General features: G+C 38.6%; 2 protein-coding genes across 6 annotated transcripts in view; one reads left to right on the top strand and one right to left on the bottom strand.

Annotated features, from left to right (window-relative positions):
• haspin (histone H3 associated protein kinase) overlaps window positions 1–12,646 on the top strand; it is a 51,049-nt gene extending 38,403 nt beyond the window's left edge. For both annotated transcript variants that reach the window (XM_088342826.1, XM_088342824.1), the window contains exon 17: window positions 12,297–12,646. The gene's annotated coding sequence lies outside the window, so the exon portion shown is untranslated. The remainder of the gene's footprint in view (window positions 1–12,296) is intronic.
• Window positions 1–14,412, bottom strand: part of fam184b (family with sequence similarity 184 member B) — a 184,294-nt gene that overhangs the window by 96,141 nt on the left and 73,741 nt on the right. The window contains exon 18 of one of the 4 annotated variants that reach the window (XM_088342822.1): window positions 4,813–7,279. The exons of the other annotated variants lie outside the window; for them this stretch is intronic. Coding sequence (XP_088198948.1) covers window positions 7,207–7,279 — 73 coding nt within the window. The 3' untranslated portion in view covers window positions 4,813–7,206. Of the gene's footprint in view, window positions 1–4,812; window positions 7,280–14,412 lie in introns of those variants that run through there. 4 annotated transcript variants of the gene reach the window in all.

Genomic DNA, 14,412 nt, shown 5'->3' with positions numbered 1-14,412 from the left:
GATATGTCGATGTTGTTCAAAGATGTGTCACGAAAATGCTTTACCTCAGAGAAAATAATAAAACGGCTGTTTATTTATTTTGGGAGTGAATGGAGTTGTGGAAAGCTTGTTTGTTAATAAAGTTTGACCTTTTTGAATATTTTGTTGACATTCCCTTGAGCGTGGCAACATCTAGAGGTTGCATAAAGTAACTACATTCTCTACTGTAGTCAAGTCGTCACATTTATTTACCGTAAATAGCCCTTAATCCCAAAAATGTCTCGAAGGACTGCACAGGATTACAATTACAAAATTGCACAATTACCTGATCTTAAACCAGCATGCACTTATAGCGCCTTATAATGGGGTGCGTCTTATGTATGGCATAAGTTTTAAAATATATCATTCATTAAAGGTGCGCCTTATAACATGGTGCGCCATATAGTGCGGAAAATACGGTATGTATGTATATATATGTATGTATATATGTGTATGTATGTATATATATGTATGTATGTATATATGTATGTATGTATATATGTATACTGGACTGTCTCAGAAAATTAGAATATTGTGATAAAGTTCTTTATTTTCTGCAATGCAATTAAAAAAACAAAAATGTCATACATTCTGGATTCATTACACATCAACTGAACTATTTCAAGCCTTTTATTATTTGAATATTGCTGATTTTGGCTTACAGCTGAAAAAAACTCAAAAATCCTATCTCAAAATATTAGAATACTTCCTCAGACCAAGTGAAAAAAATAATTTTATAACAGCAAAACTAAATCAAACATTTGAAAATGTCCATTGATGCACTCAGTACTTGGTTGGGAATCCTTTTGCACGGATTACTGCATCAATCCGGCGTGGCATGGAGGCGATCAGCCTGTGGCATTGCTGAGGTGTTATTGATGCCCAGGATGCTTCGATAGCGGCCTTCAGCTCATTTGCATTTGTAGGTCTGGTGTCTTTCATCTTCTTCTTAACTATACCCCACAAATTCTCGATGGGGTTCAGGTCAGGGGAATTAGCAGGCCAATCAAGGACAGTGATGCCATGGTCAGTGCACCAGTTACTGGTGGTTTTGGCACTGTGGGCAGGTGCCAGATCATGCTGGAAAATGAAATACTCATCTCCATAGAGCTTTTCAGCAGATGGAAGCATGTAGTGTTCTAAAATCTCTTGGTACACAGTTGCATTTACTCTGGACTTGATGAAACACAGTGGACCAACACCAGCAGCTGACATGGCTCCCCAAACCATTGCTGACTGTGGGAACTTCACACTGGATTTCAAGCAACTTGGATTTTGCTCTTCTCCAGCCTTTCTCCAGACTCTGGCGCCTTGACTTCCAAATGAAATGCAAAACTTGCTTTCGTCTGAAAAGAGGACTTTGGACCACTCTGCAACTGTCCAGTGCTTCTTCTCCATAGCCCAAGTCAGACGCTTCTTCCGTTGTCTTGAGTTCAGAAGTGGCTTGACCATGGGAATACGGCTATTGTAGCCCATTTCCCGGACACGTCTGTGAACTGTGGCTTTTGATACCTGGACTCCAGCTTCAGCCCACTGTCTTTGAAGCTCCCTCAAATTCTGGAAGCGGCTCTTCTTCACAATTTTGTTAAGGCTGCGGTCATCTCTCTTGGTTGTGCAGCGTTTCCGGCCACATTTTTCCCTTCCAACAGACTTTTTGTGGATATGCTTTGAAACTGCACTCTGTGAACAGCCTGCTCTTTGATAAATTTAGTTTTGTGTCTTACCCTCCTGATGGAGGGTATCAATGATGGTCCTCTGGACAGCAGTCAGATCAGCAGTGATTTAGTTTACTGAACCAAGCTGAGTGTTTTTAAGGCTCAGGAAACCCTCGCAAGGTGTTTCGAGTTAATTAGATGATTCAGGTGAATAGTTGAATAGCCTACTTGTATACTTTTTCATGATATTCTAATTTTTTGAGATAGGATTTTTGAGTTTTCTTAAGCTGTAAGCCAAATTCAGCAATATTAAAATAATAAAAGGCTTGAAATAGTTCAGTTGATGTGTAATGAATCCAGAATGTATGACATTTTGGTTTTTTTAATTGCATTACAGAAAATAAAGAACTTTATCACAATATTCTAATTTTCTGAGACAGTCCAGTATGTATGTATATATGTATATGTATGTATATATATATATATGTATGTATATATATATGTATATATATACAGGGAGTGCAGAATTATTAGGCAAATGAGTATTTTGACCACATCATCCTCTTTATGCATGTTGTCTTACTCCAAGCTGTATAGGCTCGAAAGCCTACTACCAATTAAGCATATCAGGTGATGTGCATATCTGTAATGAGAAGGGGTGTGGTCTAATGACATCAACACCCTATATCAGGTGTGCATAATTATTAGGCAACTTCCTTTCCTTTGGCAAAATGGGTCAGAAGAGGGACTTGACAGGCTCTGAAAAGTCAAAAATAGTGAGATATCTTGCAGAGTGATGCAGCACTCTTAAAATTGCCAAGCTTCTGAAGCGTGATCATCGAACAATCAAGCGTTACATTCAAAATAGTCAACAGGGTCGCAAGAAGCGTGTGGAAAAACCAAGGCGCAAAATAACTGCCCGTGAACTGAGAAAAGTCAAGCGTACAGCTGCCAAGATGCCACTTGCCACCAGTTTTGCCATATTTCAGAGCTGCAACATCACTGGAGTGCCCAAAAGCACAAGGTGTGCAATACTCAGAGACATGGCCAAGGTAAGAAAGGCTGAAAAACGACCACCACTGAACAAGACACACAAGCTGAAACGTCAAGACTGGGCCAAGAAAAATCTCAAGACGGATTTTTCTAAGGTTTTATGGACTGATGAAATGAGAGTGAGTCTTGATGGGCCAGATGGATGGGCCCGTGGCTGGATCAGTAAAGGGCAGAGAGCTCCAGTCCGCCTCAGACGCCAGCAAGGTGGAGGTGGGGTACTGGTATGGGCTGGTATCATCAAAGATGAGCTTGTGGGGCCTTTTCGGGTTGAGGATGGACTCAAGCTCAACTCCCAGTCCTACTGCCAGTTTCTGGAAGACACCTTCTTCAAGCAGTGGTACAGGAAGAAGTCCGCATCCTTCAAGAAAAACATGATTTTCATGCAGGACAACGCTCCATCACACGCATCCAAGTACTCCACAGCGTGGCTGGCAAGAAAGGGTCTAAAAGAAGAAAAACTAATGACATGGCCTCCTTGTTCACCTGATCTGAACCCCATAGAGAACCTGTGGTCCCTCATCAAATGTGAGATTTACAAGGAGGGAAAACAGTACACCTCTCTGAATAGTGTCTGGGACGCTGTGGTTGCTGCTGCACGCAATGTTGATCGTGAACAGATCAAAGCACTGACAGAATCCATGGATGGCAGGCTTTTGAGTGTCCTTGCAAAGAAAGGTGTCTATATTGGTCACTGATTTGTTTTTGTTTTGTTTTTGAATGTCAGAAATGTATATTTGTGAATGTTGAGCTGTTATATTGGTTTCCCTGATGAAAATAAATAATTGAAATGGGTATACATTTGTTTTTTGTTAAGTTGCCTAATAATTATGCACAGTAATAGTCACCTGCACACACAGATATCCTCCTAAAATAGCTAAAACTAAAAAAGCCCCACTCCAACTTCCAAAATATTCAGCTTTGATATTAATGAGACTTTTGGGTTCATTAAGAACATGGTTGTTGTTCAATAATAAAATTAATCCTCAAAAATACAACTTGCCTAATAATTCTGCACTCCCTGTATACTTGCACTGTGCAAGCAATAATATTGAAATGGAAGGAGTATCAGACCACTGCAAATCTACCAAGATCGGGCCGTCCCCCTAAACTTCCAGCTCATACAAGGAGAAAACTGATCAGAGATGCAGCCAAGAGGCCCATGGTCACTCTGGATGAACTGCAGAGGTCTACAGCTGAGGTGGGAGAATCTGTCCATAGGACAACAATCAGTTGTATATTGCACAAATCTGGCCTTTACGGAAGAGTGGCAAGAAGGAAGCCATTTCTTAAAGATATCCATAAAAAGTGTTGTTTCAAGTTTGCCACAAGCCACCTGGGAGACACACCAAACATGTGAAAGAAGGTGCCCTGGTCAGATGAGACCAAGATCGAACTTTTTGGCAACAATGCAAGATGGATGGAGCCAAATACAGGACTATTCTGGAAGAAAACCTGATGTAGTCCCCAAAAGACCTAAGACTGGGACGCAGATTTGTCTTCCAACAAGACAATGATCCAAAACATAAAGCAAAAGCTGCAATGGAATGGTTCACCAAAAAAACATATCAGGGTGTTAGAATGGCCAAGTCAAAGTCCAGACCTCAATCCAATTGAGAATCTGTGGAAAGAACTGAAAACTGCTGTCACAAACTCTTTCCATTCAACCTTACTGAGCTTGAGCTGTTTTGCAAGGAGGAATGGGCAAAAATATCAGTTTCTCGATGTGCAAAACTGAGAGACATTCGAAGCAACTTGCAGCTGTAATCGCAGCAAAAGGTGGCGCTACAAAGTATGAACGCAATGGGCTGAATAATTTCTCACACCCACTTTTTCGTTTTTTATTTGTTAAAAAAAGTTTACATTATCCAATAAAGTGTGTTCCACTTCATGATTGTGTCCCACTTATTGTTGATTCTTCCTGAGAAATTACAGTTTTATATCTTGATGTTTGAAGTCTAAAATGTGGCAAAAGGTCACAAAATTCAAGGGGGCCAAATAGTTTCGCAAGCCACTGTATGTCAATTGAGTTTAAGACTCCTCATGCAATTCAATTAGATCAATGTATCAAGGCACAAGAACACTCCAGTACAAAAACAAAATATTTATTAAATTTGTTCATTCAGACTTTTGTACATTATTTTTCAAAACAAGCTTCATTTTGGTTTGGGAAGTGAAAAGTGTGTATGTTTCACCTCCAGAATAGAAGAGACACCAAAAATTACCACATCAAAACAAATGCTGCATTGAAAAAAAGGAAGACTTTAAAAAAAAAAAATAAGAAACTAGTAAAGAAACACACGCACATGGAGACATTTTCGACTTCACAAGATTCAGGAGGCCGAGAAACGGTCAGGCATGTGTTTTGAGAAGCACTTTTTGGTCGAGCTTTGAGGCAATGTTTGGGATGGCCTTGCTGGTGACGAGCCCACGAGTCACTTGTGAGAGAACACCACCGATTGATTCCCATTCGGCGAAAAAGATTCCTATGAACTTAACAGAACCGGATTAATATTCAGTGAAGGAAAAAAGTCTTTCGTTGACCACTAACTGTGCAAGTTTTCCTACTTGAAAATATTAGAAAGGCCTGTAATTGTCAACATGGGTAAACCTCGACCATTAGAGACATAATGTATTAAAAAAAAAAAAAAAAGGAAATCACATTGTTTGACTTTTAAAGAACTCATTTGCAAATCATGGTGGAAAAAACTATTTGGCCAATACCAAAAGTGAATTTCAATGCTTTCATATGTTCCTTTTGTTGGCAATAACTGAAGCCAAACGTTTTCTGTAACTCTTCACAAGCTTTTCACACACTGTTACTGGTATATTCCTCCCTGCAGAGCTCCTCTCGAGCAGTGTTTTGGGGCTGTCGCTGGGCAAAACAGACTTTAAAACTCCCTCCCCAGATTTGCTATATCTGGAGACTGTCTATGCCACCATGAAATGCTTCTTACGAAGCCACTCCTTTGTTGCCCTGGCTGTGTGTTTGGTATCATTTTCATGCTGAAACACCCAGCCATGTCTCATCTTTAATGCCCTTGCTGATAGAAGTTTTTCACTCAGAACCTCTTGATACATCATCTTCATTCATTCTTTCATTTACACAGGTCGGTTGTCTTGTGTCCCTTTGCAAAAAAAAAAAAGCCCAAGAGCATGATGTTTCCAACCCTATGCTTTACAGTGGGTGTGGTGTTCTTTGGACGCAATGCAGTATTATTCATCCTCCAAACTCAAGAACCTGTTTTTCTACTAAAATTTCTCATTTGGTTTGATACAGGGCTGCAAGTGACAAATATTTTCACATTTGAAGCGGTCTGTTAATCGATGAATCTGATTTTTAAAAACATTTAAAATGTCCTCCTCCAACGCATTTAATAATAAATTTTGATCGATTAGTATTGCAACCCTAGTTTCATCTGACCTTAACACATTCTCAGTTCTATTGTGGATAATCCAAATGCTCTCTAGCAATCTGCAGACGAGCCTGGGGTACTGGCTTCAGCTGTGGTTCCTGTCTAGCAGTGCAGGATTCGAGTCTCTGGCGGTGCATTGTGTTACTGACATTAGCCTTTGTTACTGTGGTCCCTGCACTTTGTAGGTCAGGTGGGAGAACTTACGCAATTGGTCGATAAATACTTAGTTGCCCCACTGTATTTTCTAGGGCTGCACAATTTCGGGGAGAAACTTATTGTGACTTTTCTGACCAATATTGCAATTTAGCACATTTTCTGTCTTAGTTTTGCCTTATGAGATTCGATCTGCAACCTCAGTGGATATCTTAAAACGTAGGTTTAAAATACACTTATATTCAATAGCTTGTGAATTATGTTAACCTCAGGAAGCTGCCACTCTGTTTATTACTATATTTTATGTTGATGATGTATGTGTATTCTCTGTACAGCCCTTAGACTTTTGGGGATTAAGGGCATCACAAATAAACATGACTTGAGTGGTTTATCATTTTGACATGCCTTAACCTAAAAAAAACCGTGCCGTCTTCTGGGGAGCTTTCTTTGGGTAGCTGTCTCCTCACACAAGGCTCACATTGCGTGTGTTATAGCGTGCGGCTTGCAAACTTCACCGGACTTTTTCTGGCTAGTGTCAATAAAATTTGCCTCTGATTGGCTGGTGCCGTTAAAACCTGAACTGTGACAATTGTGGTTGGCCAAACACGCCATCATTAACAAACCTGGTACTATTAATCCTTGTAAAAATGCAGTGTCTTGCATTTACACAATCGCGCTACGCAACATCGCAATATCGATTCGATTTCGGTTAACCGTGCAGCCCTAATATTTTTCTTCAGATCCATGCAATCACATTGTACACGACTCCATTACCAACATGGTTTGCGATCCGTCGTCGAGCTTCTTGAACCTGTGTTTCCTGATCTTTGACCATATCTCGCGTTTGTGAAACTATGGAGAGAAAGCACGCGTGAGTGACGTAAGCGATGAACTGTTGAGGAAGTCGTTTGTGCTCAGAAGGAGAAATATTTGGTGAACCACTCTTGTTTTAGTTCTTCTGTGCCTCTTGGCTCCATGTAAGGCCCCCTGAAACACACATTTTACTTTGTGAAGTTTTACTCTACAACAGGGGTCAGGAAGTTTTTTTGACCCAAAGAGCCATAATTCAGGGTTCGTACGGATGTTTGAAATTCTTGAAAATGCTTGAATTTATTGTTGTGCTTTCAAGGTCAGGAAAATGCTTTAATTTTAAAATATTGCCATTGCCATGTTTCTTGGAATTCTGACCATGCAACAATTTAAGAATTCTTTAAAAAGGTGCAGAAAATGACGCCGACAAGCCTGGGCTGGTGGCTTTTCATTATGGCGTTGTCATGTGAAGCGTCACCTTCCCCTTCTGGTCGTACCCAAGAGGACTGCTCTATTTGGAAAGGCGGCTATATTGGCTCCACTCACTATCGGCTCCTAAACAGTCCTCAGATTTTTTTTTTAATGATATAATATCAATAATAAAAAAACATGCACCAAATGATTAAGTAATTAATAATTACATGTTTTGTGGGGGATCACTGCAAAAACACATCAAGTATAAATTTAAATATTCACAGATTTACAAAAAAAAATGTAAAATATTGAAACTATTTTAGTCTTTTACACACTGAACGGATATAATGTCGAACAACACAAAATTCCTGGAAATGCTAAACAATAAGATAAAAATTACAAATATTAACTATCTTTTGCTATAAATGGTCTACTAGTGATCCCAAAAGCCAAGAAGAGATCCGCAGGTTCGAGAGCGTTCTCCATCCGGGCCCCGATGCTATGGAATGCTCTTCCCCCTGAGATTCGATCTGCAACCTCAGTGGAAATGTTTAAATCTAAGCTTAAAACACACTTCTACTCCATAGCATATGAATAACCTATACTTTATGTTGATCATATGTATATTATTTTCCTACATTTAGGTTTTAGATGAGGGGATGGTGTCATAATAGTCTGTAATAATAGTTTGCAATAGTCTTTGATCTGTGCTGCCCTTTGACACTCTTTGTGATTAAGGGCTATACAAATAAACATGACTTGACTTGCCTTGACTTAAATAAATGATAAAATGCAAAAAAAATTACTATTTGCAATTCCGTTCAACCAATTAAGACAGATTCTCTGAAAAAGACGCAAACATTATGAACTAAAATAAATAAAATAAAAAGCAAAAGATCAGCAGTCTCTAATATTGAAATATGGAATGCAATCAATTTCAATAAAGTGAGTCAAAATGTGGCTTTTTTTTCCCTTTTATACCTTCAATACGTTTTTTTTTTGTCTTCCTAATGACCTTAATTATTAGCACATATATGGAGCCCGTTCCGTGTTTGCAAACAAGTGTGACGTAGCTAAGATGCCCGTGCATTGTTGAAGCAGAATGGCAGAATTCATGTCCGTTTGTAGCAGCCCATTAACACAAAAATATACCAGATAATAGATAGGAATAACCTAAACGTTTGTGGTAGCAGCACAATAGTGACTTTATTTTAGACCTAAAAGTCAACTACGAAAAACATTGTGATCTGTGCTGGATTTCTTCTTTTAAAGATACTGGAAAAATTGGACTTTGAAAGTACTTGAAAAGTGCTTGAATTCGGACATTAAAAAGGTGTACAAACCCTGATAATGACAATATATATAAAAATACATTTATTTCGAGCCATGCCGTATATTTTCAGACAGAATTCAGCAAAACCGCCAAACCCGCTCTACAGACAAAATCTAAATTTTCAGCGCATTTCAATTCACTGTGTTACATTGGATGATTTGACAAAATTTATGAAATAAGAATAATGCCAGTGACTGCATCCCATATCAACAAATATACCAATTTAAACTTGTCTACCTGTCTATTTTTAATGAGCTTCCATATAAAGTGTTCTTTAGCGATTTACAGACAAATGGGGGTCTGACAAGTGACACCTTGACTGTAAACTGAAGTTGGGATTTGCCCTATCTATACTGGACGGAACCATTGATACTATTGGAATTATGTGTGTTATGCATGCACCAGCCTCATCTCTGAGCTAGTGACAATAGGAATGCAATGAACAGGGATCAGAATTTTCCGCGGATTTCCGCTGTTTTTGAACCCCAAAGGCATTCCGACTTTTTCACTTTTTCTCTTGCGTAGCAAACAAATTCAAAATCAGACTGTCTCACTCTTTCCTTTATTGCTCTGGCGCACCCTGGCGGCCGTTAGAAAAATTGGCCGCATTGTCGCACAAGCTGCAGGGACTGAACTGCATTTGAACTTATCTTGCAGTATTTACAAAAAAATCAGTTATGTGGGCAAATTATTTTAATCTTCTAAAAATGTTACTTAAATGATAAATATAAGCATGGTTTTGGACAAGTAAATTGCCTAAAACCCAGGTTTTGGGGGTGGGGGCGGTGGGGGGGGGGCTCCGCCCTGGTTTATTTCTGGACGCTGGCTATTTCAGCTGAAAATGAAAATCTCCATTCTGATCCCTGAATGAATGAAAAGCCATGTCTGGCTCACAAGCCTGCTCTACAGGTTTTATACGGGTGCCTGAAATCCTTGAAAATGCCTAAATATTAATGTTGTGTTTTCAAGATTTAAAAAGTGCTTGAATTTTGGGTGATGTGATTGCAAATTCATTGAATTAGTGCTTTGTTTCTCTGCAGCCTGACTCAATAGACTAAGCATTAAATGAAGAAAACTAAAACTAAATGATGCCAAAACTGCTCTCCGGTTTGCCATTACATTTGTTTTTTGCATCGTTAATTAAAGGCAGCTGGCATTTTGTATGCCGTTTTCACATAAAGCGGCATTGCCTGCTATGAGCCCTACCCCTCTACAAGTGCAATGTAGCCAAGCTGCGTGCACATTATTTAGGCATAACGGTGGTCAGAAGCGGGGTGTTACATAAGTTTGCGCATGTTTACGTAGGTATTCGTGCGTTTGTTTAAGTACGTTTCTGAGTGCAGTCATGTACGCTTTGTGTTTTTACGCATGTTTGTGTGCGTGTTTACGTATTTTTGTGCGCGTTAAAGGTAAGATCTTGGGCCCGGGCCCGAACCCGACCCAGGTTCGGGCTTAAAATGTCAATGATTAAGTCGGGCCGATTGACCTTCTCTCTCGCCGTTTTTTGTTTTTGTTTTTGTTCCTCTGTGGAGGATCTACACAGCATGCACTTACTTTTACTCAAGTAATTATTTTTGATAAACTGGTTGGTTAGCATTAATTTAGCTCAAAATCACTAAATCCAAAGAAATGTTCCTTTGTGTTGGGGTAAAGGACATGCGAGCTTTCTACTTCCATCTGCATCACGTCAGACGTAATTTCTGCTTCTAGCCAATAGTTTACATGCTTTACAAACTTTCTGCTTTTTGTGCAAATCTTTTACAATTTGTAGATTGTAATCTGCAAAATTGTATTTATTTTGGGTGCCATTTTGTTCAGTTTCACTTTTCTTCACTTTATGTCGCCGAGATGCGCACTTCGGCTCCAAACCATTCATTTAGGCTTGCAAAGCACACTTGATTTGAGGGATTCGGCCCCAACTAAACACAAAGCACTGAATTACGCTTCGTGTTTATTTTGGTGGAAAATGAAAGGTTCAGGTTTATTTCGGGTTGTCAAATCAAGTTAATCCGTCGGGTTTATACACCCGTGACTCTTGTCGGGTTGGGCTAAATTTTTACCTCTAGTGTACGTGTTTATGTATGATTTTTTTAGGGTGTTTATGTACATTTTGTGCGTTTTTGTGTATGTTTTCGGGCTCGTTTTTTTTTTTTTGCGTGTTTAAATTTAAGATTCAAAACACTTTTGTGCCTGTTCACATATGTTTTTTGTGTATGTTTTGGTACGTTTTTGTGCATGCTGATTGTTATTTTATGATATTGATTACTGTTTATTTTTGTTGCACTTTAAGCTTAGGATGAATCTGTTGCTGGTGAGGTGCAATAAATACTACTAGATTCGATAACACAACTATCCGTCTGTTCTTCTCTCTTCAACTGACTCAAATGACAATAGTTACTTTCCCTGGTAACTAGTTACTTTTATTTAAAGTAATTCAATTTCTTTTTTCATGTAACATGCCCGACACTGTTAATGACTATCACCCCAAAATTACAAGTTAAATCAAATTTTGTCTTGTAGTTGTTTTTTTACAGCTTTTGTTTCTTTCATATGAGCCTAAATCTGAAGTATGAACAATTTCCTGTTGCGATGTTTTTACTGTTTCTTCGTGTTGGATTCAATTAAAGTTTATTGTTCATATATTCATATAGGTGCTTGAAATCTTAGAAAATGCTTGAATTTTAGGTGAAGTGGTTGTAAATGCTTAAAAATATTGCCATGTTGCTTAGGTTAGGTGTTAGAAGCTAGGATTTGGGCTTCAAATAAGGGTTTGAAACTTATATTATGCTTCGAAAATATGATTGGAGCTAGGGATAGGAACTTGGGTTTTGGGTGTAGGGTATTAAACTGAATTTAGGGTTCTGAAAAAGGGTTGGACTTAGGGTTTACAGCTAGAGTTAGGTGTAGGGTTAGGAACTCCAGTTTGAGCTCAAAATTAAGGTTCTAAACTAAATGTGGGGCTCCAGGAAAGGTTTAGCGCTAGGGTTCCGGTTTGAAACAGGGTTTGAGCTAGAACAAGGGTATGAGCTCCATATTGAGGTTCTAATATGAATGGCGGGTTCCAAAATAGGTTTGGAGCTAGTGTTACAATTTGAAACCGGGCTAGGGTTAGAAGCAGGGCTAGGGTTTGGCATGCAAGTTAGGGTTTTAAACCCATTATAGGGTTCCAAAATAAGGTTGAGGTTTGAAACTAAGGTTTAAGCTCTCCTTTTGATCCGCACTGGATTTCTTCTTTCAATAGCACTGGACAAAATTGCAAATTGGCTTTGAAAGTCCTTGAAAAGTGCTTGAATTTGGCCATGAAAAAGGTGTACAAACCCTGAGTATTGCTTTATTAACAATTACACTTTAAGAAATGGGATGAAAATGAGGCCAAAGACACATTTTGTCCAGAGCAACATTTCATTTATTTATTTTTTCATTTATGTTGTTTCATTTCTTTTGCAGGTATACACCACCAGAAATCAGCCCTTTGAAGAAAGTTGTAGGGCAGATTCAGAAGCATGATCAAGGTCTCCTAATTTAGGTCTAAAGACCTTTCAGTTCGAACTCTTCTTTTGGTAGTCTTAACTTGTCTATTTTTTTTTTAAACGTTTTGATTTTTTTTTCTGAGTCTTTCAATGCTTTGTGTAAAGTGCAACCAAACAAGTATCATACTTCCGTATGGATGTAAAGGACTTTTTATATAAATTTTTTGACATGCCATAACGAAATCAGATATTTTTCAAAATCAAATCACCCGTATTTCACTGTATTTGGTGTAATATGACTTTGAAATAAACAATTTTGGAGCCCTAGATGTTGGTCATTGTAAAATCACTTAATGCGTTTCAGTATAGTTGAATAGAATTTGTATCTGTTAAACGTTTTCAGCTTTTTATCTGGGTAATGGTTCTTTTTTTCCTTGTACATGTATATCTTCAACACTGCCAACTGACTTATTTAAAGCAAAACGTAATCAGTACTTTTACATGCAGGGAATGATCTCATTGAGATTAGAATACTGCCGATATTCAGGTTTAGTAAGGCGGTGTGAACAAGCACTGACAATTCCGAAAAGGCTTTTATTCAGATTGATAATCTAAATTATCCGATGCGTAGTGCTAAATATGTGAGGTCCTTTTTCAAGGTTTCTCTTTTTTCCTCAAGCTGGGGTTTTTGAGTTGTTCCTTGCCCGCATTCTGGTTTAAGATCAGGTAATTGTGCAATTGTGTAATTGTAATCCTGTGCAGTCCTTTGAGACATTTTTTTGTGATTAAGGGCTTTATAAATAAATGTGACTTGACTTGACTATTACATGCAGGGATAATATGTATTCTGTGTAGCACTATTTAGTTACTCTATATAACACGCTACAGTGGGCATTTGCACGTCACACTGGGTATTTGTATCTTGTATTCTTTTGGCTTTATTATTGTACTGTTCTCAGCTCAGGGATGCTGCTGGAAATGTGAATTTCCCTTAGGGGATGAATAAAGTATCTATCTATCTATCTACCGTATTTTCCGCACTATATGGCGCACCATGTTATAAGGCGCACCTTCAATGAATGATATATTTTAAAACTTATGCCATACATAAGACGCACCCCATTATAAGGCGCTATAAGTGCATGCTGGTTTAAGATCAGGTAATTGTGCAATTTTGTAATTGTAATCCTGTGCAGTCCTTCGAGACATTTTTGGGATTAAGGGCTATTTACGGTAAATAAATGTGACGACTTGACTACAGTAGAGAATGTAGTTACGTTATGCAACCTCTAGATGTTGCCACGCTCAAGGGAATGTCAACAAAACATTCAAACTTTATTAACAATCAAGCTTTCCATAACTCCATTCACTCCCAAAATAAATAAACAGCCGTTTTATTATTTTCTCTGAGGTAAAGCATTTTCGTGACACATCTTTGAACAACATCGACATATCATTTTATTTTTTGTCCATTTAGTCAACACGCAAAGAAAAAAACGTCTGATACTGTTATTTTAAATGAAACGTTAATGCAATCGCAATAAAGTGACACTCGTAATGTGCAAAAACAACGAGTGCAAAGCAATAACATAATAACTGTAAAATGTAAAACGTAAACACACAAAAGAAAAACAAAGATCACTCTATAAGCTCCTCATCGACGAATCCCTCGAATTCTTCTTCTGCTGTGTTCGAATTGACCATATCTCAGTGAATGGGCCATCCAACACGTCCGGTGTTTTTGTGCCAGCGCTGTTGCCTTCATACGTATAGTTATCGTACTGACACTTCTGCTTGCCGCTCTTTGTTGAACAACCCACTGTTCAAGTGTCTCCTCTAACTCTGGCCATCTTGCTTTATTGCCACGGAAACTTTGTTGAGTTTTCCTTACTTGGCGGAGCTTATCTTCATCCTTTCTCCACTTCCGTACCATCGATTCATTTAAGTTTAACTCTCTCGCTGCCGCTCTATTGCCGTGTTGTACGCGTGTCTCTTAACAGGAGCCATTTTTTATACAAATGCACGTATGAAAGAGAATCTCTCTCTCGCTCTCGCTCTCGCTCTCTCTCTGTCAAACGTGACATTCTGAATAA

The sequence above is a fragment of the Urocampus carinirostris genome, chromosome 8 (genome assembly GCF_059441175.1).
Source record: "Urocampus carinirostris isolate Australia breed hairy pipefish chromosome 8, RoL_Ucar_1.0, whole genome shotgun sequence".
NCBI classification, from domain to species: Eukaryota; Metazoa; Chordata; class Actinopteri; order Syngnathiformes; family Syngnathidae; genus Urocampus; species Urocampus carinirostris.
This window is presented reverse-complemented; position numbering and strand designations above follow the sequence as displayed.